At 44.3% G+C, this 26,008-nt stretch overlaps 1 protein-coding gene across 4 annotated transcripts in view; it reads left to right on the top strand.

Annotated features, from left to right (window-relative positions):
• The window catches only part of FRAS1 (Fraser extracellular matrix complex subunit 1), a 409,111-nt gene that overhangs the window by 275,872 nt on the left and 107,231 nt on the right, over positions 1-26,008 (top strand). For all 4 annotated transcript variants that reach the window (XM_059156621.1, XM_059156705.1, XM_059156534.1 and 1 more), the window contains 5 exons: positions 2,687-2,840; positions 9,018-9,196; positions 14,045-14,161; positions 22,111-22,225; positions 24,708-24,845. In XM_059156621.1, coding sequence (XP_059012604.1) covers positions 2,687-2,840; positions 9,018-9,196; positions 14,045-14,161; positions 22,111-22,225; positions 24,708-24,845 — 703 coding nt within the window. The remainder of the gene's footprint in view (positions 1-2,686; positions 2,841-9,017; positions 9,197-14,044; positions 14,162-22,110; positions 22,226-24,707; positions 24,846-26,008) is intronic.

The following is a 26,008-nucleotide window of genomic DNA, read 5'->3' as shown; positions in this document are numbered from 1 at the left end:
ACACATACAAAAGTATAGCTATATGAGTGATAGATTTCCTAATTAGCTTGAATTTCACAATGTATATGTATATCAAAACATCATATTGTGCACCTTACCTATGTACAACTTTTATTTGTCAAATACACTTCAGTAAAGTTGGTGAAAAAAATAAAATACAGATCTAATTTAGGATCTGGGGTGGGGTCTGAGATTCTTAACTTGTAATAAGCTTCCAGATGTTGCCTAACACTTCCAGATGTTTGTTCTAACACTGACATAAAAGGAGTACTGTCTCCTAAAGATTTACAGTCACAAGGAATTAAAGAATTGTGTTGGGTTGGTAAAGTGTGGCCAAGATAGAAATGTAGTGGGAGGGACATCTGGGGACATGCATTCAGGTCACAGTACTTACTTGCTTGGAATATGAAAAACCACATTGCCTTATTAGTCCCATAATTTGGTTGTTGGCGTATGACTGATTTCTGTAACCATGATCAGACTTGACGAGGCGGCTGCTATTAGAGAGATTTCTGGCAATTAAGACGCCTGGGTCTGAGTGTATTATCTTATATGAAACTCTGCTGGAGTTAATTGGGACTTTTCCCCCAGAATTCAGGGGGGGTAAGTAGAGAGGAAAATTCTTGGCACATTTTGATGTTTTTGTAACTAATATGCTGTATCAATCGTGAAGGGAGAAAATTCTAGGGAGTTTGCCCCTGAGCACTGATCATAATAGAAGGTGCTTCTGCTGCTGTTCTCCTGGACACTGTTTGACTCGGTTCCCTGGTGACTGTAGTGAAAATGGCCAGGACCACCTCTTGTGGGGAGCAAATGCTCTCATGCCAAGGGACTGCAAAGGCCTATTTGTTGTCTTCTGCCCTGAATATGCCCCTCCTGGGAGGGGTATTGCTCTGTTCTGGTGTTTCAAATGTTGGCATATTTGAAAGTAATAACAATAATTTATAAAAACGTCCCCGTTGAAATGCCCTATTTTAGAACCCCAGATTTACTGATTTTTGAAGTACAAAAACAGATTGAAAGCTTAACACAGACTCACTAACCTCCTTCCGTGGAAAATGTCAGTCATGAGACTGGAAGAGGCGCACACCTTGCAAATCGAGAATGGCAGCACTTTCGTGACAGTAGCTTTAGCAACTAAAATGGTTGCCTTCTTGGGGTGGGGGAGGCGAAAGAGGTGATTTCTTCCAGTCAGCTCCTCCCAGCTGTTGTTTCTAAGGCTTTGCTTTCAGTCATCAAGGTCTGTCAGTTTGGCCTCTAGTGTTTCTGGAAACTGGTTCTAACTCTCTGTTCCCACGGCAATGACTGTTTCATCTTCTCTCACCTGAGCCATTACAAGAATTTGATAAATGGTTTCTATAGCCCCAGACACATGTCAGTTCTAGCTCCTTTCATCTCCCGCTGACGGAAACTTCATAAACCCCAGACTGTTCATCCCCGTTCCTTCCCTGAAGACGCGTGTTGACTTTACTGGGCTTACAAGATAAATGGAGACCTTTAGTACATCCTCTACCTTCTGCCTGCCAACTTCAAGAGAGTGTCCCTTCTTATTCACCCCTCTCCTGGCCCCATAAATTCTTCTTGCCCAGATACAGTGCACTGTCTCGTGTCTTTGCCTCTGCACAGAGTCCATTTCAGTACTTCTCTCTTAGAAGGGCCATGTTTTGGTCATTCAAGAGTTAAATGATATTTCCATAGCAAAGCCTTCCTGAGCATTCCTCCCCCAAAGAGGAAACCCCCTTTTTCCGTTATTCTCCCACAGCACCCTGCTCCAACCTCTTACAGAATATCGTTGTGATACGCCCTGATTAGTTGTCTGCGGCGGGACGACTAGACTGTATGTTCTCAAACTGACATCTTGTTTAGGCATTCTTTTTTTTTTTTTTTTTTTTTTATTTATTTATTTGACAGAGAGAGATCACAAGCAGGCAGAGAGAGAGGAGGAAGCAGGCTCCCTGCTGAGCAGAGAGCCCGATGCGGGCCTCGATCCCAGGACCCTGAGATCATGACCTGAGCCGAAGGCAGCGGCTTAACCCACTGAGCCACCCAGGCGCCCATTGTTTAGGCATTCTTATATATCCTGGGCCTCTGGCAAGAGAGCCAGCCTCTGATGGGTGCTTAGTGTGTAATGCTTGAGTAGGAGTGGGTGGGGAGAGTAGAGGGACAGTGAGGGGGACGAATGAAAGAGAGAAATGGATGAATGAGAAAAGTTATTTGCTTATGATAAAGTAAAGGAAAAAAATAGGATATGTACATATATACATACACATACATGTGTCTACACACAATATACATACGTAATCCATAGTGCGACTCTAGAGCTATGAATACCTCTTGTTAGGTGATGGCTGGCAACAATAGTACCTGATAACTTATGTTTCTAAGGGCTGATATATACATGTACATATATACATACACATATGTGTATATACACACACACATATATACACAGAGAAATATATATTTATAAAAATACATATTAAATTTAAATATACTTATAAATTTGTATATATTATTTGTAAATAGAATTTGTATATAATAATGTATATAATATACATTATATATAGTGTGTGTATGTGTGTTTATATATATATACACACAAACATATATATACACACATACACACAAACATATATATATGTTTGTTTTGGCTTGGGCTTAACTCTGTACTCTTTCCTCATTCTAGAATGACGCAGGTCTCCGGCTTATGGCTAACTCAATGGTGTGGGTTCCAGAAGGCGGGATGCTGCAGATTACCAACAGAATCTTACAGGCTGAAGCTCCAGGTGCCAGTGCCTCAGAAATCGTCTACAAAATTACCCAGGACCACCCACAATTTGGTAACTTTTCTTTTCCTTTCTCGTGATCTCATCGTTGTGTCCAGCAGTCTTGGACTTGCTATGGTATGACGCCATGCAGCGAGATTGGGATTCCAGTGACTGACTTTCTAATACCTCACAGGTCTCATTTAAACACAGAATCATCAAAATTACTGTGATACTGTACACATATTCTGTATCAGGTGATATGCTAAGTAATGTAGACCTGTTAGTATATATGAGATCCAAAATTTAAATTTTCTGTGAGTAAACATGAAATCCAAAATTTAAGTTTTAAAGTAGATTCATTTTACAGAGAAAGTAACTTGCTAATACATAGTTCCTTTCAGCATATATAGCTAATAATGTCAGTTTAATTTTGAAGCTCGGGCTCTCATACTCCACCTTACGCTCCCTCCAGAACATTGCCAGACTTCTTGTTGAGACTTTAAAAAAAAAAAAAAAGTTTTACATAAAAACACTTTTAAAGATCTTTGTTGTTACTTCCACTCCTAGCAAGATAGTAGAGAATGATAACTTGAAAATTTTCCCCTCGTCATCATCTAGAAAAGGTGGATAAAAGATGATAAGAATTATAGGGCCCTCGTGGCTGACCTTTCAAGAATAGAGAGAAATCTCCAGGTAGCAAGCAAAGAAGGAGCTTAAAGCCAGTCTGGGCATATGCTGATGGAACAGCTTCCCTGAGAGGCTTGTATGTGTCCCCGTAACCCAAGGGCTCGAGAGGTAATGCCATGCAGAAATAGAGAAGTTAAGATCTTGCATAAAGCTGGGACTCTGGAAAGACTTTCATTTCGAGGGACAGAATAGAAAACAAGAAGGGCACCAGCCCAGAGAGATGGCAAAGAAACCTACCTGTGTTTCCCAGGGCTTAGAGTAGAGCAAAAAAGTCTGCCAAGAAAGAACTTCTCGCCTGTTTCTCCCACAGATCCAGGGTGAAGTTATACTTGCCCATGGTCTGAGAAACCCAATGCTGAGACATTCCTATGAATATTAATCTCAAGCCAATGATAATTCTTGGGTCCCTTGCAGAAACTGGTAGAAACTGTTGCGGAATATCCACCCTCAACTCCGAATTTCAGGATTCTCACAGCCCAAACTGCTGAAGATTAGCTCAGAATTCAAAATTACAGAACAAATGAGGAAGCAATCCATAGTATCATAAGAAAAATGAACAAAATGTTTAAAATTCCAAGGATTTCGAACAAAGGAGTAATCATAAAAACTATAAAACAAGCATATTGAAATGATTTAAAGACACAAAAGAAAGAATTGAAACTGTAAGGCAATAACCAAGACCATAAAAATAAAAGAATAGGCAGGTATGTTTTTTAAAAGAATTAAAAAGATCACCTGAAAATGAAAATTATATTTTTCAAAGTGAAAAATATTTATTCACTACAAATAAAAACTTTCTTGGCATGTTAAATAGCACAGGAATAATAATCTGTTTTTCTCTGGTTTCCAGATTTTAAAAATTACTTATTTTCTGTAGTGAGGGGGGAAAAGTTAACTTTTGTGCAATTTGAAAGTAATTCCAATGGGGCACCTGGGTGGCTCAGTGTGCCAAGCAACCGACTCTTGATTATAACTCAGGCCGTGTGTTCAGGGTCCTGAAATGGAGCCCCACACCAGGCTCTGCACCATGAGTGTGGAGGCTGCCTAAGATTCTCTCTCCCTCCCTCTGTCCCTCCCATGACCCTCCCACCCCCCACTCTCACACACACACACACACACACACACTCTCTCTCTCTCTCTCTCTCGAAAAAAAGAAGACTTAGGGGTACCTGGGTGGCTCAGTGGGTTAAAGCTTCTGCCTTCAGCTCGGGTCGTGATCCCAGGGTCCTGGGATCGAGCCCCGCATCGGGCTCTCTGCTCAGCAGGAGCCTGCTTCCCCCTCTCTCTGCCTGCCTCTCTGCCTACTTGTGATCTCTATCAAATAAATAAATAAAGTCTTTGCATAAAAAAGACTTTAAAAAATAAAAATAATTCCAATGTAACAAAGACATTGAAAAGCATAATCTAATTAAGAATTAATATAATTATAAAATCGTTGCTCTAGCTGGGGTGTCTTTTATTATAGTTGTGTAACTTTGAGGAAGGCAAGTGGATTCCTTTGAGCCTTAGTTTTCTTTGAAAGGTTAGGCTAGATAATTTTTTTTTTTTTTTAACTATTTATTTGAAAATAATTTTAGACTTACTGTAAAGTTGCAAAAATAGTACAAAGAGCCCTTGAATACCTTTAATCTAGCTTCCCTCAATGATAGCATCTTGCAGAACAATGGAACAATGATCAAAACCAGGAGGCCGGGCGCCTGGGTGGCTCAGTGGGTTAAGCCGCTGCCTTCGGCTCAGGTCATGATCTCAGGGTCCTGGGATCGAGTCCCGCATCGGGCTCTCTGCTCAGCAGGGAGCCTGCTTCCTCCTCTCTCTGCCTGCCTCTCTGCTTACTTGTAATTTCTCTCTGTCAAATAAATAAATAAAATCTTTAAAAAAAAAAAAAAAAAAAAAAAAAAAAAAAAAAAACCAGGAGGCCAAGTGGATACAATGCTACTAATTAGTCCGCCGACCTTATTCAACTTCGTGTTCTTTTATCCACTGATTTTCAGCTCGATAATGTTTAAGTCCTTTTCAGCTCTAAAAATCTTTGACCCGTTTGATGTATTAAATTCTCTACCTTTATCTTGATCATTAAAAGCCAAAAAATTTAATTTCCTAGAGACAGCCCAATATTCCAATATTCAGTTTAACTCTTAAAAAGAACAGTGCTGAATTAAATTATTTTTTAAGCCATTTTGGCTTGATAATGCCATGTAGGCTTGCCTGTGACCCTATCCTACTATAAGTCTCTTAATTAACTTCTCCCTGTGAACAGAATCCTCCTTCTGTGTGTCCAGAGCCCCCTATCAGTAATAATCCAATCACATTACCCTTAAGAAGCACTCAGAAGTGAAGGCGGCCGTGGGAACTGGAAGCCCAGTGCACACCAGTCTGGTCACATCCATCTGTCGCGGTGGTGTGAATCTGTGGACCCCTTCCCCGCTGCGACCCCACCTACTGTGCACTCCCTCCTCACCTTAGAATGTCCAGGCTCGGCTTTAGACGTTTTGTGAAGACCTGACCAGGGATCTGAACCAAACGTAAATTGCTTGCAAATGCATGATGGACCCAAATTCCACCACTTACAGACTCATCACTGCTCTCAGATAGAAGTGTGGACAAGTTGATTAGTACTTGTACCTTTAGCTACTTCACAAGTTTGAAAATAAATTTAATGAGATGGTTTTAATGAAGTTACTTAAGTATCATTAGGGGGAAAACCTGACTTCATCCAACACATTGCCAACTCTAAATTATTTAGCATCGAGTAAGAAAGCTTTAATACAAATTTTGTCAATCCCCAAATAATTCATGGAGGTTCCAGTGAGATTCTAATTCTTAATACCTATCAAATTTCCCCCTCAGAATTCTTGATTCAACCGTAGACATCAGTATTAAGGAAATCCCAAGTGGAGACTATTATTCCTTTTCTTTAAACCTAGACTGTTTTGTAAGCCTGGATTTCCATATATCTAAAAGGTCGGCTGCTTGTATTTGTCATAATAAAAGCAGAGGTGGGGTACGACACAAAATCTCTCACCTTGCTGCAGTGAACCCACAAAATACTGATACTTTTCCATCTCCTCATGGGCTTAGCACAAAGGCATCTGGTATTCAGCAGACCCAGTGCTGAGCTGCCCCCACCCCCGCTCATGCATCCAGGGCATTGCTGCCTCTCCTGTCAGCAGGGGACTCCCGGGTCCCTCCCCATCTCGCACCCTTCACAACTACAAGTGTCCAGGTCCGTTGCTTCCACTTGCTTAGTGACTCTCACGTCTGTTTCTTTCTTTCCAAACTTACTGCCGTTCATCCGGATGTTGCAGTTGCCTCACACTTGATCCAATTGTCTACATAAATGTTAATTACTCTGATTACTATTTTTATAAAATAAAACTCAGCCTCTTTAACTGGTTGGTCATAGGCTCCCTGTGTTCTGATCGTATATGTTTTGTGTTCTAAGTCAGTTCGTGCAATTCACCTACTGAAATCTCACAGTGGCTCCTGGTTGCTTATGGGGGATGATCTTATGGGTAGGAACTATGCCTTGCTTATCTTTGAATCCCCATTCCTGAAGGGGCTAGCGTGATAGCTAGCACCTAACACGCATTCAGTCACTATGATCTGAGTTGAAATTTATGGGATTAGTCAATATCCTCTGGTTCCTGTTCATCTGCATAACATGGCAATTTTTTTTAAATCTGGAAAAACAGGTTTATTTCATTAGGTCTGCTTAGTTTTCCTATTATAAAGAAGAACAGCTAGAAAATTAGCATTTGAGTATTTTCTATTTTTCTACTCTTTACATTTTCATTGTAGAAGTCTACTTTCAAATATTTTGCAGCTGTACCCACATTCCTAAACAATCTATATCTTGGAAAAACCCGTATATATTATGAACAGAGGCCAAACCAGAGAGAGATGGCTAACGGAATTTGTGACTTAGGTATAAATGAGAAACAATACTAAAGGAAACTAGAGTGAGTTGATTCTACACATGATTTTTTAAAGAAGACTACGGATGGCTTTTTCCTTACTTCAGTACCTCATCACCGTCCAGGATACTATGCTGATTTTGAATTCGAATTTAGTGCCTATACATATTAGAAGGAATATTTCCTTCAAGTTAGAAAATTGCTCTAGTGTAATTGAGGGTGTTTTCAGCTGTCTGCTGTGTGTACTAAGATCTGGGTGTCCCGCTAGAGAACCTCGCCCCTCCCTCCTTCCCTCTTACCATCTGCGTGGACGGAGGCTCCTCTCAAGATGTTATTGGGTGGATTTTCATGAGAACGTGGCTTCTGTTTTCAGCGGCTCATCCGTTCTCCTGTTTAGCCGACCCTTGAGGGCATACTGTCCTGGTGAAATTTCACTTGCTTCCGTAACACCTCCATATTTGCAATTTCACTCGAACAAAAACGGTAGCTTCCGGTCGAGAGCAAGCGTTAGAACCAGATTGAGGTGTCCTTGCTTCCATCCCAGTGAGGTCTACGGAATGATGGAGGAGAAAACAAGATGAGTTCTTGGAGGGTAGATGCAGGACTGTGAACACAAAATAACCGTGACTGGAGACAGAGATTCATGACCCAGAGCCTGAGCTTCGGATTCGAATCTCAACTCCTTCACATACCATTTGTGAACCTGAAGAAGTTACTGAACTTCTCTGAGCCTAAAGACCTGTCTTTTAAATGCAGATAATAAGAGCATCTTCAGAAGGATCAAATCAGGGGCGCCTGGGGGGCTCTGTCATTAAGCGGCTGCCTTCAGCTTGGGTCATGATCCCAGGATCGAGCGCCGCATCGGGCTCCCTGCTCAGCGGGAAACCTGCTTCTCCCTTTCTCACTCCCCCTGCTTGTGTTTCCTCTCTCGCTGTGTCTCTCTGTCAAATAAATAAATAAAATCTTTAAAAAAAAAAAAAAAAAGAAGGATGAAATAATATAATGAAAAGGATGACCAACATCCTTTTTAAATACCCATGAATAATTCTCATTTTACTAAGAGGAACAGAGGCTGATGAAGCCCATGTAAAGCTCACGCAGCCGGGTTTGAACCATCGCATAATGTGCTTCATGCGGTCCCTACCCTAAGCATCCCAGGGCCAGCTAACATCATTCTCATTGTACAGAATTCTCCCAAGAGTGACTCTGAATTTTTTCAAATTTCCCATTGTGTTTACACTGAAATCGTGTGGATTAGAACTCATTTCCTGCTACACAGAAGTTACAGGTACAAATGAACCCATCCGGTGCCCAGTCCATCCAGCCAGTGAATGTTTGCTGTCTTCGCGATTTTATGTGACCTAATTGATACACTTCATACCTGCAGTGCCCTTGAATTACTTTTAGTGTGTTTTAGCTGAGAGACTGGGAATTCTGTGTCTGGAGGTGAATTTGATGATGCCTGTTGCGTTCTGTGCTAACATACTTTTCTTCGCCTTGGGTTAAAAACAAAGGAGTACCTAATTTCTCTTAGAAAGAAAGAAAGAAAGGAAGGAAGACAGATAAATAGATAGTAGCCAAGGAGATGAGAGCTCTGACCAACTTTTCCATTTCCCAGAGACCCTCACTAACTCTGTGGCTTTCCCAGGAGAGGTGGTCCTGCTGGTCGATATGCCTGCGGACAGCCCAGCGGAGGAAGGGCAGCCCCTGCCTGATGGGAGGGCGGCCACTCCCACCAGCACCTTCACCCAGCGCGACATCAACGAAGGCATCGTGTGGTACAGGCACTCGGGAGTCCCGGCCCAGAGCGACTCCTTCCTCTTCCAGGTACCCTCTACGGCTGACTGACATCTTTTCTGATGTCCGGATGGTCTCATGAAAGCCCTCGCTCTTACTTTTATGCAATTTGGGTCATTTTCTCTGTTGCCTGGAAATTACATTTAGGGGAAGAATAAATGTAATTAATAGCATTGACAGGTTTTCTAATCTCCCAACTCGGTCTTACAATAACTCTCCAAGCAGAGTCATCTCATGGCAGGGAGTTTTTAATAGGTAATGGCCAAAGTGTCTAGCAAAAAATTTTTTTCCAAATATTACAGTGCCCTATGGAGGAAAAAATATTTCTTTTTTCAAATGTTTTTGGAACATTTACCATCTTATGATAAGATCAGAAGCTTAGCAGCCAAACCCAGTGGGTTCATATTTCAGTTTTGCTGTGCACTGGCTGTACAACGTTGGGAAAATTACTTTGGTGAAGTCCTTGTGCTTCATTTTTCTCATCTGTAAAATAGAATTACTATGAGGATTTAATGAGTTAATACGTATGGAACATGTAGAGTACTGCCTGTCACTATGCGTGGGTGTGTCACGGCCATTTATAAAGCTTGAGCAAATACCAGTGCCATAGACTGAATGTCTGTGTCCTGAGATGTGTATGTTGCAATCCCGCCCCCTCCCTGTGCAGTGGTATATGGACGTGAAACCCGTGGTAGGTGACAAGGATTAGATGAGGTCATGAGGGCTGTGCTCTCATGGATGGGATTAGTACACAAGAGAGCTCGCTGCCCCCCCCCCACCCCGCTTCCCTGCTCCCTGCTGTGGAAACACAATGAGAAGTCAGTGGTCTGCAACCCAGAAAAGATCCCCCACCAGAACCTAACCAAGCTGGCACCCTGCTCCAGACTTCCAGTCTCCAGAAGTACAAGAAATAAGTTTCCCTTGTTCATGAGCCACTCAGTTTATATATTTTTGTTATAGTAGCCTGAGCAGACTAAGACAAATAGACCGTTCGGAGGCCGTCCATAAATTAAAGAACAAGAAATTATAGTGAGCGCATTCTCTGGCACTTATCACACATAATTAGAAATTAATAATAAGAGGCCAAACCAAAAAGGCAAACCATTTAGAATTTTTTAAACAGTCTCCTAAATAATTACTCGTTCTAAAAGGACATCAAAATGGCAAACTATTAAGAAATGTTGATGAGGAGGAAATAACTCCTCAAAACTTAGATGATGTGGACAAAATAATACTCCAGAACATTGATGGCTTTAAGCTCTTATTATTGAGCAGAAAATATGAAAATAAATGGACTAAGTGAAGCTACAAAACCACAAGAGAAACCTAAGGAAAGCAAAGAGAGGAATTCATAAAGATAAGCAGAGGCATTGATTCAGTATAAAACAGGAGAATACATAATGAGCACAAACCCCGAGTCTTGGGAAAGATCAATAAAATTGGGCAAACTTACGTCAAGGGCAATTTGGAAATAAAGACTTGAATAGAAGTACAAAGGAATGAGGAACTTCGAATGAGAAACAGCATCAAAATGTAGATGCGGAGAGGAATTTGGGAAAATGTCCGAGAAAATATAGAGAAGCTCTCATGGGGGCTGAGCAGCCAACGCGGGGCCGGGGACCCTCGGGGTCTGGAGTCTGAGGCTTTTCCTTTGTCCTGAACCAGCTGGGGATAAGCTGCCACAGTAAGCGGCCCGCCTTGCTAAAATTCCCGCCCATCCCGTTCCTGAGGCCTGGTGTGGCCGTCTTCCTCGCCTGACTAGTACGTATAGTACAAAAGACGTGCTTTTCCAGGGAGCAGATGAGCTAAACTTGGCCAGTATTAAAACGAGATGAGGGGCGCCTGGGTGGCTCAGTGGGTTAAAGCCTCTGCCTTCGGCTCAGGTCATGATCCCAGGGTCCTGGGATCGAGCCCCGCGACGGGCTCTCTGCTCCGCTGGGAGCCTGCTTCCTCCTCTCTCTCTCTCTCTCTCTCTCTCTCTCTGCCTGCCTCTCTGCCTACTTGTGATCTCTGTCTGTCAAATAAATAAATAAAATCTTTAAAAAAAATAAAATAAAATAAAACGAGATGATCCTGAGCATCTGGAACGTCCCAGGGGTGAGCAAGCCTCACATGCCCTCTGCCAAGTTAGCGTCTTCATTTTTAGCACCTGGGGAACTGCACAGTCCTCAGAGAATGAGTCAGAATGGAGGCAAAGACCTTAATCATAAGAAGGCACCTCAGCAAACTGGAATCCTCGGATCTGCCTTTGCCTTTATCGGTGTCGGGATGGAGGACCTTCTCCATCCGGAGCACCTCCCCGGGAAGGAGTCTCCTTACCTGCTCAAAGTGATACTGGCTTGCCTTTGCAACTTGGTTACTAAACGGGTAATTATAGAAAAGCAAAAGTAACTGATCTTTTTAAAAAACAGATGCACTAGAATTTGAGACACGACAGCTGAACATTCTTACTTTGAAAGGGGTTCCCTTTGGAAAGTCTTCACACATTTTCCTCAAGACGTGTTTAGAACCCTGAGCTGAAATCTTCTTCACAATCTATGGGATTTTCTTTATCACATCCTCAGTAGAGACAGTAAATCATCCTTCCGAAGTTGATTTTTAAAAACAGCCAAAGAGGGCGCCCTGGTGGCTCACTGGGTTAAGCCTCTGCCTTCTGCTCAGGTCATGATCTCAGGGTCCTGGGATGGAGCCCCACATGGGGCTCTCTGCTCAGCAAGGAGCCTGCTTCCCTTCCTCTGCCTCCCTCTCTGCCTACTTGTGATCTCTTTCTCTGTGTCAAATAAATAAATAAAAATTCTTTAAAAAAAATTACCAAAATGCCAAGAGTCAGCCAGAGTCCTGTCTGGTAAGAAGAGCAGTAATTATTTTTGGTTAAAACAGGGAGCAATTATGCAGCAACAAGCTCGGTTTCCTCCGGTGATTTGTGAGCTCTCTCTCTGAAGGCATTCCAGAAAGTGCATCCTGAGCACGGACGGCATCTTTATTGCAAATGTGAAACAACTCTCTGAGATTATGTTCTCCTGGATGTGGAGGTTTCGGTGTGATTTTAAAGCCTCATTGTTTTATAGGCTTGCCTCATCTTTTGGTTTGAAATGACACAGACACTGTAGTTGTATGCTAAAATAAATGGTTGCAACTTCTCTCATTCATCATTTTAGTGTCCCAGAAGGATTTTAAAACTAAAAAAGATGCTGTTCTAATGATTCTTCTCTTTCTTCCCTTTCTCTTTTCTTTTTTTAAAGCAGAAAATGCAATATAATGAGTTTCATGGATTTAATTTTGTTTTAATGCTGATGTGCCATCATGAGCCGTCAATGCACCCCATCTGTCACTTTGCATGGAAAACTTGGGATTTATGTAACACAGTGGCATTAAAAAGTAGAGCATGGCACAGTGAGAAGAAAGCATGTACATTTACATCATTTGGGGCATAGGAGGGAACTCTGGCTTTGGTATATTCAGATCATGTTGAATTGGCCTTGGGGCTTTCGGTATGAAAAGACCAACGTTTATTTCACACCAGTATGTTTACTGAGGAAGCAAGGAGTGATTTCTTTGCTTGGTAGTATATGCACCTTTCACTACCTACATGGTGTTCCATTCTTTTTTTTTTTTTTTTTTTTTTTTTTTCAAAAAACAGAGCATATTTTCCCCTTTCCTAAGGTTCTACAGTTTCCAAATTGAGCCATCTTGGTCAGTGGGAAGATCATGAACCGCTGACCTGGCTGAATACTGACCCTTACTGACCATGACTTAGACACCTTGCTCAACTTCTATGCCCTTCAGTTTCCTCATCTTTAAAATAAGAGATAATAGCTCCTTGGTAGATAGATTAGTAAGTAGATAAGTAAGATAACTTTTGAAAAGTAGGTAGCAGAGTGCTGGGCCTGTGACCGATGTTAGGGAATGATCGCTATTGTTACTGAATTATTCATAATGACACACCATAAGATGTCTTCTTGAAAACGTGTGGATATTCCAAAGCTTGATCTCCAGGCCTCTGGTGGGATGGACATAGAGAAGACAGGTTTTCTGTTGGGCACGACTTGAGAAGACACAGGGAAAGGACTGCCATTCCTGCTTATCCTCTGACGTGAGAGAACACCGCCCCCCTCCTGTGTGATTACTGCAGCTATATATGCCCACTCCGGCCTCAGCAGGTCTCGGCCCCTGGTGGAGCAGACCAAGGAGAGACGGAGGGCTCAAGGGGCAGCTCAAGATCACAGAGGGAGGAGAAAAGCTACGGCATCAGCAACGCATCATTTTTTAGCATTTTGAAGCAAAAAGAGGTCGATTTGGTGACTCTTCTAATTGTAAATGTTATTAATCTCGCTTTTGCAGTGACGAGGCTGAGATTTGTCATTTATAGTTTAGGTGTACGTATCTGTGCTGGATAAAGTTTAAAGAACTAGAAAAAAAATCACATATAAATCATGTGTCATATATGCGTATAATGAGATACGTAGCTATCAAAAATCATGTTTTCAAGATTGTTTAACGAAATAGCAAAACATCACATTATTACGTTTGGTAAAAATGTGGAACATGTAATTGTATCTAAAGTTTCACTTATCTATAGAAAATAGACTAAACCAAAATGCATCAATATGTTAATAACTTCTATTTTTACCTAGTGAAATTCTGGCTTTTTTAGTTTTTATTTGTATTTCTGTGCATTTTTAGAACTGCCTAAAATGATTACATGGTTTTTTCATAATCAGTAAAACATTAGCATTGAAATGAAGAGCAGAATGAAAATCATAATGCAAAAATGCATAGAATTCCAAGACAGATGGTTTCAAGGGGTAAAGCAAACACGCACAAACAGGCTGTGCCCAGCACAGATGAGAGGCTCACCAGTGTCACGTTTCCTTGCAGGTGTCCAGTGCCACAGACGCCCACACACACCTGGAGAGCCGCACGTTCAACATTGCGATCTTACCGCAGACACCCGGGGCGCCTAAACTCTCGCGCGGAGCATCTCTCCACATGACTGTGAGTTGGGTGGAGGGGCTCGCGGTTTGCGCGTGGAGGAGGCGCGCTGCTGGGGTTTAATAGAGCACCCCGCTCTTGTGTCTGGTGAATGCGTGACTCAGAGTGTGGACCCTGGGGCCAGTAAGAACCAGTCTCGGAAACACATTTCTTGTTCATGTCAACAAGAGGGTAGAGGGAAGGTGATGTGGAATCCACCGCAACCTCCCGTCCACCACTTCTGTCCTTTTTAGAGCATCCCGGAGGTCCCGGGGCCTCCTTGGGTGCTGGGAGGGAGTTTGGAGCTTGTGTCCATTTTACCAGAACCATGTGGGGGTCATTGCTCAGTCCGCTCCGCCTCCACCTTGCTGGAGAAACGGCCGGTCTGTGTTTTAGAAGCCCTGTGAGGAGCGTTTGGGTTTGTTTTCCCATTATGAAACTTTCCTGGAGAAAGGGATGCCTTTGCCGAATCCAAAGAAATAAGTACCAGTTACCCAAATGGCAGTTGGAGAGGCAGGTCAGACGAAACGGAGAGGTGGCAGTGCAGGGCTCTCCTGGACGTTAGAGCAGCACCTCCAGAGACCCGGAGGTGAAGGACACCGTGATGGGTGGGATGATCCCCAGCAGGTCAGGAGGAGGCAGAGGAGTGAGGATGCGGAGCCTGGTGAGCTCCATCACGGAAGGTCTTGTGCGCTGTGAGGAAGGAGTGTGGGCGCGTGGACAGGTTTGAAGCAAGGTGACAGCTAAATTGGTACATGAAGCTGAGTTCAGACAATTAGCAGCTGCACTGTAACCCCGTATCTAGGGGGTATGGAAAGCCAAAACCCCTGTTCTAGACAGAGCCCCAAGCATATAAGATCTCGTAAATTAATCATAAAGGTTCACATTTTAGTTAGCGCCCACATAATTACACTCCAAAGTAGTGTATCAGCCCTGAGCCACAACAAAGAGAGCAGCTGTGGTTTTAGAAATTATGGGTCTGGGGCATGACAGAGACATAAAGGGGGAAACAGAAAGTTTTTAATGAATAGCTGGTATCGGCATTTCCACCATAAACCATAATTTAAAGAAATCATAATTCAGCAGCACTATAAGGTCTATAATTCATCATTCTGACTGGAGGAACTTGGATCAGAATTTTCTGTAAAGTGTAAAGAAAAATGTGTATGCGCATTTCTTGCCAAATGCTAATGCAGTGTTATTTTGGGTTTAGAGGGGAAAAATGGGCCAGGAGCCAAAGACGGTGGCACCATTCCCACTCTGTAGCTGTGGACCTCTAGAAGCTTCTCACGCTGCTTAACCTTTAGGGCCTCAGGTTGCATGTGTGCAAGTCGCATCTGTCTTGTCTAATTTAGGGTACCACAAAGGTGAGTTTACTGTAAAATGTGATTAGCCCACTCTTTTGTTCCTTAGAATCTACACAGCTTGTATTTCTTTTGACATGAATTGGGGCCATTACTACCGGATATACTTGAAATCTGTGACAAAAACACATTTTCTCTTTAGTGATTTGGACTCACCTAAGTACATTCGTTTTGCACATATTTGGTAGATACATCATGAATGTTCTAAATACAAATATTGTATACCCATATCTGTGTTTAAGGACAGGAGTCCCCCTCTCCAGTCATTCGGTCATCCCGATAAACACTTTCGAGTCCCTAATTTATCCCAAGGGCCGTGAAATGTATTGGAAATTCAATGACTATAAAACACAGTCTCTCTTCTCAAGCAACTTAGAGTCTAAAACAAGCAAATAAGTAAGCAATGACGACCAGGACATGACGAATGCTCTGATATGATACGCAAGCAGAGTCACATTCTGGAAGCAAGTAGGGAGACACCTAGTCCAGTGGAGCGTGGGGGAGGTCGTGGAAGGCTTTCTCTTGGAGGTGAGCTGAGCTGGTTGATGTGTAAATTATCTCTAGAGCGTGGACTCAAATTTCAGCCTCCTTAGGATCACCTGTAAGGTTGGTTAGACCACAGATTGCTGGAGCCTACCCCCGGGTTTTCTAATTTAGTAGATCTGGTCTAGAGCCGAGAATGTGCATTTCTAACGAGTTTCCAAGTGATGCCGTTGCTTCTGCTCTGCTCACCACACTTGAAACCCCATTTATCTAGACTGCAAATAGAGGGAAATTCATGCCAGGCAGACGAGCAGCAGGTGAAAAAAGTGAGAAACACAGGATACCATGACATGTTTGAGGAATTGCAGAGAGTTCAGTTGACCAGAGCATAAATCCCTCGGTGAAAAAGAAGTAAGAAATGAGAGTCAGATCATAGAGGACCTTACAGATGAGATGAAGTATTTCCATTTTGTCCTGAAAGGATGTTTTGGGGCAAGTAGGATGCTGAACGATTCATAGCAGAGAGGGGGTGTGATCAGATTTTCAATTTAGGAAAATCGTTCTGGCTGTAGTGAAAATAACACGCACCATGGGCTCCAGACAGAGAACGAGGAGGCCAAGGCATAGGCCGTTACAGGCATCCAGAACAAGAAGGTCCGGTAGCACGTACCGCCTGGGGGACAGTAGGGATTGAGGGGGTCAGTGAGATCTCAGAGACAACGGCACACCCGTGTATACTGCCGCGGGATGCGGATGGCTGAGAGGCAGGAGCATCTGAAATGTCCTTCAGGCGATACATAGATGAAGAAATTATGTTATACACAACAACAGGCTGTCATTCACTCTTTAAGGAAGTCCTGCTGTGCTACAGAATGTATGAACCTTGAGGACATTACCTGAGTGAAGTAAGCCGGTCAGCAAAGGGCAAATACTGCTTGATTCCCCTTACGGGAGCTACCTAAAGTAGTGACACTTTCCGAAACACAACGTGGAAAGGTAGTGGCCCCTGCAGGGGCGGGGGTAGAGGGGAGCAGAGGGAATTGGGGAGCTGATTTTCTCCAGTGGATATTGAGTTTCAGTTCTGAAAGATGAAAACGTTCTAGACATGTGTTCCACAATGACGTGTATACAGTTAACACTCCTGTCCTGTGCCCTTAAAAGTGGTTAAGATGGTGTAAAGAACATAGGGAGAGATTAAAAGAGATCTAGAGTCCTAGAGGTCAGCTGTGTAGAAGTGGGTAAAACGGCCCAGTTTCTGATACGGAAGGATGCCCTTCACGAGGTCAGGAATGTATGTGGACTTCAGGAAGGGGGAGCGCTGGAGGCCGTGACGAGTTCAGTGGGAGGCGCTTACAAAAGGTGTGCCTGGTCAAGGCTGGCAGAAGATCAGTAGATACTCTCTGCGGGACGTAAACCTCTGAGAATCATTAATGACATGTGGTGGTTTCATGCTCGGGCCTGAGATTCCCCAGGAAGATTGCATAGAGTAAAAAGCAGCATAAAAATAATACCTGCCTAAATGGAAATTTGTTCTATGGCCTTTCTATAATGCTCTTCATCAAATCCAATCCTTTAAATGGTGTCCTACCACTTTGTTTTGTAGCGCTCCACCAGAACTATGTGCCTACGTGCATGTACAAGATGTGTCTAGTCTGAATAATATTATAAGATATATATGTGTGTGTATATAATATATATGTGTTGCGTGTCTGTGTGTGTCTCTCTGTGTGTGTAATCTGAGATATATACATTTAGGGTATATATATCAAAGTTGGGCAAGGAGATCTATAAACAAGCATGTTTACCAATAAATAGCATAGCATAGTGTGAGATTCAGCAAATAAGTTAATAACTTTACATTAACTCAGTTTTCCAAGTAACCATCCACTGTTTGACTTACAAGATCCTTAAGGACAAAATCTTTAATTAATCTTGGTACCTTCTCCGCATCTAACGCAATGACTCGTGTAGAAGTACTTGCTTAGTGAATATCTGTTGACGAAATGAATCATTTTCAGACCTACTTTCACACAGCTAATAATTCCCTTTACTATCTCACCTTCAAATTCAAATGAATTAATCATATGGGTATACGCATACAAACACATACTTCGAACGTCGTATTTCCGTTCTCTTCTTAAAGGGGAAAGAAATTCTCTTATCTCTTAACGCGAAAGCATATTCGCTAAGTCCTTTCTCAGATAGTTGTGGTACTCAGAGGGGGGTTGCCCACGGTCACCACTCGAGAGGACGGTCTTGCAGAAGCCCTCCTAGTTCGACTTGTTTCCTCAGTGATCACTGGAACAAGGGTTCTCTTAAAACCACTCTCCCTGGGGTGAGCAGGGGCTCGGTTGGAACAGCTGAGCTGTTTGTCCTGTAATCTCAAGTCTGGGCATGCCATATTGGGTTTATGGCTGCGGACTTATCGGTCCATGTTTTTTCTTGAGACCTTTTCAAACACTAATAAAATTGTTATCTGCAGTTTCTGGACATTTCTTTGTCCTTGGAATTCCTCCTGTGCTTTATCTGAGCCTTTCACAGTACTTAGCAGTCTCTACGTTGGAGTTATTTACAAACTCCCCTTACCAAAAACCAGAAATCCTTGAGGAAAAAGTCTGCATCTGATTCATTGTGTGTCTCCCACAGGCTCTTTGTGGGGACCTGCCCAGCATAGGTTCTGACTGAATATTCGCTACGTGTGTAGGGGAGTGAATTAATTTTGTTGTCCTAACCAAACTGTGTGAGAAGATGATTTCTTGTAGAACCCCTTCTACTCATCTCGTCTTCTTATTTTTCATGGGTATTTAATTTCTGAAGTCAGCCATGAGCTTTGCTGCTTTGCTAATATGACAGTCGACAGGTGAAAGTGGTCTTTCTTTTAATGGCCGCTGAAATAATAATGTTGTTTATAAATCCTGACCTGGGATCCCAAAGATTTAAATCACACACTCCCTTTGCTAAGGCTTACATGTTGAAGTGTTTGCCTCTCTTTAGACAACATTGAAAGATGATGGAAAATATTTTTTTAATTAAGTTGCTATAAAAGTATTCTCATTATTTTACTTCTTAGCCTAATCTTCTCATAATGATATTTTCCATTCACTCAACAAATTTTTATTGAGCTCTTTCATGTGCTAGGTGCTTGGGATCTATCCACGAACAAACAAAAATCCACGTTCCCACGGAGTTTCCATTGTCTTGGGGTAGGAGGGGATCGACAATAAGTCATAAATCAAATAAATAACTCATAGGTTGCATGTGAGTGGAAAGTATTATGGGAAAACAAAACGTAAGACCAAGGTCAAGGGGGTCAGAAATGCGGTGGTGGCAACAGCAGAGGCAGCCCGGATTGCAGATGGAAACGAGCTGAGCTTTATTAAAACAAAGATGGGGGCGCCTGGGTGGCTCAGTGGGTTAAGCCGCTGCCTTCGGCTCAGGTCATGATCTCAGGGTCCTGGGATCTAGTCCCGCATCGGGCTCTCTGCTCAGCGGGGAGCCTGCTTCCTCCTCTCTCTCTGCCTGCCTCTCTGCCTGCTCGTGATCTCTGTCAAATAAATAAATAAAATCTTACAAACAAACAAACAAATACAAAGATGTGTTAAGAAAGACTTGCAGGAGGTGAGGAGGAGAGGCGCGAAGGGAAAGTGCTCCAGACCCAGGGAGCCGTGTGTTTAGACACGTCCCGTTGCGGGGTGGGCGACCCAGGGAGCCGTGTGTTTAGACACGTCCCGTTGCGGGGTGGGCGACCCAGGGAGCCGAGTGTTTAGACACGTCCCGTTGCGGGGTGGGCGACCCAGGGAGCCGTGTGTTTAGACACGTCCCGTTGCGGGGTAGGCGTCCGTGTTCAGGGAGCAGCGGGGAAGCCAGTGTGGCTGGAGCAGAGAGAGTGCGTGTGAGAGTCTCAGATTCACAGATGGGCCCAGTGTGTGTGTCGGGGGCAGGGAGGCGGGCAGAGGGAGGGGTCGGGGCAGATCTTATAAGTCCTTTTGGGCCATTGGAGGGACTTCAGGTTTTTTCTGGGTGAAATGGAGAGCCCTGACCAGGTGCTGAGCCACAGAGGTCGAACCTCCTTTTTGGCTGGCTGTTGGGCTGAAATGGATTGCAGGTGGGCAGGTGGGGAGGCTGTCCTGGTGACCACGTGTGACTGCGGCTCCCAGCAGGGTGGTGGCAGCGGCGTTGGGGAGAAGCAGGTGGATTCCAGACATATGCAGAGGTCACATGGGTATTATGAGAAACATTATTCTGTACTTCTCGATTGTTGACAGATATTTTAATAAAAAAGTGTCTTCTGTAATGACTTCTGTGGAATGCAATCTTTCATTTCTTACTATGTTTAATTGATAAATATTGAACATCCCAAATAGCCAATATTAAAATTGATTGTACTTTAATATATGTCAGACTCGATATTGCTTTCTTCAGGGAATCAAGTCCTTACTTTTTCTACCTCCTGCCCGTTTTATTAGTAGAGAAATTACGTCAATAGATTCCATAATACAATATGCTCTCTGGGCTGGCATGTATTTCCCTTCGTCCATGCGCCTCTGTCCAGTCCCTCTTCTAATGGCTGGATTATTTTAGGGGCATCTAGATCGTCAAAAATATCTCCTAGTACCCCGAGAATTTTCAGATGCTCCGACGGCTTCGAGATGAACAGGGGAGGAGCTGAACGAGGTGCTGAGCCTGCCCTTTTCTGTCCGCATGGCTGTGCCCACCCCTGCTCGCGGGTATAGGTGTGTATGCACCCGCGTAGGCTGTAAACACTTCCCACAGGGCCTTGATTTTTCATTTGTTGTCCTTACTTGTTTTATTTTAGAGCGAGAGACCAGCGGCTGTTTGTAACTCTTACTTCCCTTACTCATGACATTCCAGACCCGAGCAGGGGCCTGAGATATGACTCTCTACTCTAGGGGGGTTGTCCAAACCTGCCAATGCCGCCTCTCCCAGGACAAGTGTGCCTGCAGGACACTTACAAAGCAACTGCAACCTTCAATCTTTTCACGGGTTACAGGAGCAGCACCACACCCTCCTGCCTGGGAATGACTGAGCCCCACTTAATCCTTTCCTAAGTGGGGAAATTTCTTCTGGAAGAAGCAGAGCTTCAAAGATGAGGACAGCGTGTCCCACTCAGCCCTGCAGGGGTCAGCTCGGAGAGCGGGCAGGGAGCCGGATATTTTGGTTCTGTCTTGTGTATGTGACCCAGGCAAGGGCCTGTCCTCACACTGGTTTCCCTTTTCTCATCTCCCTTCTGTATGTTTTTGCTGCTGTTATTAACACAACCCCCTGTTAACCCACCTCCTGTCATGCCTGGTCATGGGATTCGAAATCTCTCTCTCTCTCTCCGAGAGTTGTCACTGTTGGTGGGTTATGGCTATATACAAGTGAATGGACAGTAAAAAACTATGTACACATTGGCCTTTTGATTAATTTTGCCTGACCCCTTCCTTGGATACTGAGGACTGGAAGAGAAAAGCAAAATGTAGTCCTTTTGAAGGGTACAATGGAGACAAAACATGCTCTAGTTTTATGGGCTTTAATAAAGAATTCCTAAACCTCGGGATTCAAATGATCAGTGTCTTTTGGTGTTTGAGGTGAGTTCATCTTTTGCCCTTTGAAAACATCACAGTTCCCGTTGGCAGAGCTGGAGTGGTCAGGGAGGGCTTCTTAGCAGATGCAGCCTCAGCCCATGACGTCAGAGGAGCAGAGATGTAGTGGCCCAGCCGGGAACAGCAGGACAGGAGGAGAGCGGGCTGCGCTGGCTCGTGTTGACGCGTCCCACGGCGAGTCCCACCTGGGGAAAAGGGGTCATGTTGGGACACCCCACAGTAGGCACCAACACAAACCTGGGGACAGCAGGCAGGGGAGGGGAGAGTGCAAGAGAACTAGAAGATTCTATGACCCTCTGAGGTTCTTAAGGCCAAGACAGATCTGCAGTGCAAGAGACCAGATCCTTCTTCGAGCTTTCAGGAAAATATTTTGCTGTAACTAATTTAAAAGCCCAGAGTGAGTGTGTTTTTTGTTTTTATTTTTGTTGTTGTTTCTGCTTTTTAAATAAGGTTTGTTTTTGCCTCTGGCTTTTGTTTTCATCACCCTGTTTTTTCTTCTTCCTCCTTAAATGTTGTTTAGGCTCGGGAAGATGCCCTGACTGTGATTCAGCCTCATTCCCTCTCCTTCATAGACTCTGAGAGGCCAAGCAGAAAGATCATATACAATATCACTGTACCTCTGCATCCAAATCAAGGTAAGATGCGCAGTCAATGACCTGTTGAGTGACGCTCTTGTCTTCTAATCGTTGGCCTGTCTTCAAAGCTCGGGAGTTTCCTCCGCAGGTACTTGTTGAGGATTTAAGAAGTAACAATTATTCACGCTCTCTGTTCCCTTGTTCTGAGTTTAGGACCACTTGAGAAAGAGATGCCGTCGTCAGACAGAGGGAGATGAGTGTGTCCGCTGTGGTGTGCCAGAGCTGGCTGGAGATCTGGTGTGCACACAACTTGAGTCACTGGGTTGAGCTGCCCCTCTCATGCACGGGCAGAATGGGGCAGACATGGGCACTGTCTGCAGGGGCAGACCCTGCTCTGGTGAGGTTAGGAGAGGTGAACAGACACGAACGGGAACGAGCGTGTGCTCAGGACAAGGGCTCTGCCCGCGCGTGCGGAGTGTGCTGCGCCCCACACACTGGGTTCCTTTCCCCTTTGGATGAATCCCTCCTTTCCTGGCGGGGAAAATGAACCTGTGAAACCTCAGTCAGCAGAGAGGAGAGGCGGACCCCTGCCATCACTCTTCATTCTTTAGGTGGCTGCACTTGGGGCGTAACTAATAAGCCTGTCCCTAACAGAGGTGTGGCTGTCCCTCATGGAAAGGAGATGAGCTCTCGTAAGACACGTCTGCTCCCGACTCTGAGGCTGCTCTCCCAGGATCAACCGTTGCCCTGGATGCGAGCCTTCCACATTATCAAATCCCCCAGGAGAGATGAATGTCTAAAAATTAAGTTATATTACCCCTTTGATAAAGTCCAGAGAAACTAAACACCTAGAAGTCATGCTTCTCTTTTTCTAAATCTGCTGAGTCACAGCAAGAGCATTTCTCCTTACCTTGCCGGGGCCGAGTGGAGCTCTCTCGGTCCAGCAGCCTCGGCTGTCTTTCGGAGAGTGACTCTAGTCTCTCAGCCCCTCAGAACCTGAATTAGTTCAGCACGAACTCGCCATGTCCTTCTTTGAAAGAGTTGATGGACATGAAAGGCGATCAGAGCATTATTTCTGTGCCTACAAAATTTAGAAACGATAGGTAAATTTTCAGCCTCTAAAGATTTATCCCAGAGTTAAAATTGCAAATCCAATTCTTAGAATAATCATGATCCATGTTCCTGTTGCCAAAGGTTATCACAGAGGCCGAGGTGTTTCTGAAGAAAAGGGATAAGTTGAGAAAACTCTCCTTATAGCCTCACCAGGAGCCCAATCTATGTCATTTTCTCAGCAAGCTTGACCTTTAAGCTTTATCGAAAGAATCTCAAATTATGGTGAAATGTCTATGACTTGTAGAGAATTACCTAGTCTAAGTTATGTTAGGGGTAGTAGTTTGTGTCTTACTATTGATCATGGTCAATGACTTCTAGTCAGAAATCTGTTTGGGTCTCACACACAAAAAGAGGCTCAAACACCACGCGTCATCAGGAAAATGCAAATCAAAACCAGAATGAGATATTACCTCACACCGGTCAGAATGGCTAGTATCAAAAGGTGAGACATTACAAGCGTTGGCGAGGATGCGGGAGAAAGAGAACCTTTGCGTGCTGTTGGCAAGGGTATAAGTGGGTGCAGTCGCTGTGCAAAACAGTATGGAGGTTTCTCCAAAAAATTAAAAATAGATCTACTGTATGATCCAGGAACTGGGTATTTACCCAAAGAAAACACAAACAGGCATTCAAAAAGATACACGCCCCCTTGTAATTACGGCAGCCTCATTCACAGCAGCCGAGACAGGGGAGCGCCTCCGTGTCTCCCGTGGATGCGCGGACGAGGAAGATGTGGGGCTGGGACGGCGCGCCTGAGAGAATGAAACCTTACGTTCGTGACAACACGACTTGGGCCTGGAGGGTGTGATGCGAAGTGAAGTCAGTCAGACGGAGAAAGACCAACGCCGCCATATGCTTTCATTTGTGTCTGAATCTAGAAGTCAAACAAGCGAACCAACACTGAAAAATAAACTCATGAATACCAAGAATAAACTAGTGGTTGCCAGAGGGGTGGTCGGTAGGGGGATGGGTAGGGGGTGAAGGGGATTAAGAGGTCCCAGAGGTACAGACTTCCAGTTACAGAACCAACAAGTCGCGAGCATGGAAAAAGCAGCTTAAGGAACGTAGTCAGTAACACGGTGATGGACTCGTGTGGTGACAGATGGTGACTTCGCGGATCGTGGGGAGCGTTCCATGATGTATACGATTGTCAGATCACTAAGTGGTACACCTGAAACTAATATCGTACTGTCTGTCAGCCGTAATTCAACGAAGCATTTTTGAAAAGATCCTGTTGAAGTCTGTTTCGGTTTCAGATTTGCCTTTTTCTTGAAGGACTGGAGAATGGTCTGATAAGGGAAGCGGGAGAGCACTTGCTCTCGAAGGATAGAGGCCTCCCCCACCAGAGGCGAAAGGCCGATTTATGGCCGCGGACATTCCGTCAAGCATCAGACTTACTGTCGGTGCTGATGCTGAGTCTCTTGCTCCCCAGGGATCATCGAGCACAGGGACCGGCCTCACTCTCCCGTCCGGTATTTCACACAGGAGGACGTCAACCAGGGCAAGATCATGTACCGTCCTCCCCCGGCAGCGCCCCACCTCCAGGAGATCACGGCCTTCTCCTTCGCTGGTAATGCCTTCTCCTCTCTTCTCGGGCACCCCGACTCTCGGGGGAGCCTCGTGGCAGCTTCTCCCCACCCCAGCTCTTCCTGTTGTCCTTCCCACGCTCTAGTGACATCGCTTTATAGCTGTTCAAAATCACTCGAGGCTTGTGGGCCAATGTGTAGTTTGGCCCAATCAGTTCCTCATTTTTTTTTTCATTTATTCATGCATGCACGTATGCTTTCAATAAATCTTTATTTGGGGCCTCTTATTGGCTGTGAGGTCTTGGAGATGATAGTGGTGAACAAAAAGAGGCTCAACAAATCCTGTTCTTGGTGAGTTTGGGGGCCTAGGTAGGGAGACAGAGTTTGAGAAATAATCCAGTAATGAGTGTTTAATTGTAGACTAAGGCAAGAGCTCTGGAGAGAAAGAAAAATGTTCAGTGGCGTTCGAAGTAACAGAACTGCCCGAGACTAAGAGTTCAGCGGAGGCTGCTCCAGCGAGGGACGAGTAGATGCTCGTCAGCCTGAATGTGCCTCTTGGGGTACTTGGGAGAACATTCCCCGAGGAAGGGCACACAGCTCGCGGGGAGAGGGGAGAGAATGTGACATTCTGAGGGTTTAAAAAAAACAACAAAAAGTCTGTGTCTAGAATATAGAAGGTTGAGCAGAACAAGGATGCTCTTGGAGGGAGAGAGAGAGGCCTCACCTCAGAGGCCTGGAAGCCTGTCAGGATTTATATCTTTATCCCAAAAGCAAGAGGAACCCAGTGGAGGTTTAGATCTGGGGAGATGGTCTTTCATGAAGAACTCGTTAGCTGCAGGATGTGAGTGGACTGGAGGAGGCCAGGGCAGGTGGGCTGTGGGGGAGGGGAATCCGGTGAGAAACATGGCCAGGCTACACCGGGGAGATACCCCGGGGAATGGAGAATGCAACCGTTTGGGCCAGGATTTGACAGAAGCCACTGTTTGTAAAGGAAGAGAAGACTGAACAAAAGAATACCTAGTTTTGGGTTTTTTAAAAATATTTTATGTATTTATTTGTCAGAGAGAGAGAGCGCGTGTGCAAGCAGGGAGAGCAGCAGGCGGAGAAGCAGGACTTGATCCAGGACCCTGGGATCATGACCTGATCCAAAGCGAGACTCTCAGACTTTCTCTGTCTGAAAGACGCTCAGCCACCTGAGTCCCCAGGC

Source organism: Mustela lutreola, chromosome 1 (assembly GCF_030435805.1).
Source record: "Mustela lutreola isolate mMusLut2 chromosome 1, mMusLut2.pri, whole genome shotgun sequence".
In the NCBI taxonomy this organism is placed as follows: domain Eukaryota; kingdom Metazoa; phylum Chordata; class Mammalia; order Carnivora; family Mustelidae; genus Mustela; species Mustela lutreola.
This window is presented reverse-complemented; position numbering and strand designations above follow the sequence as displayed.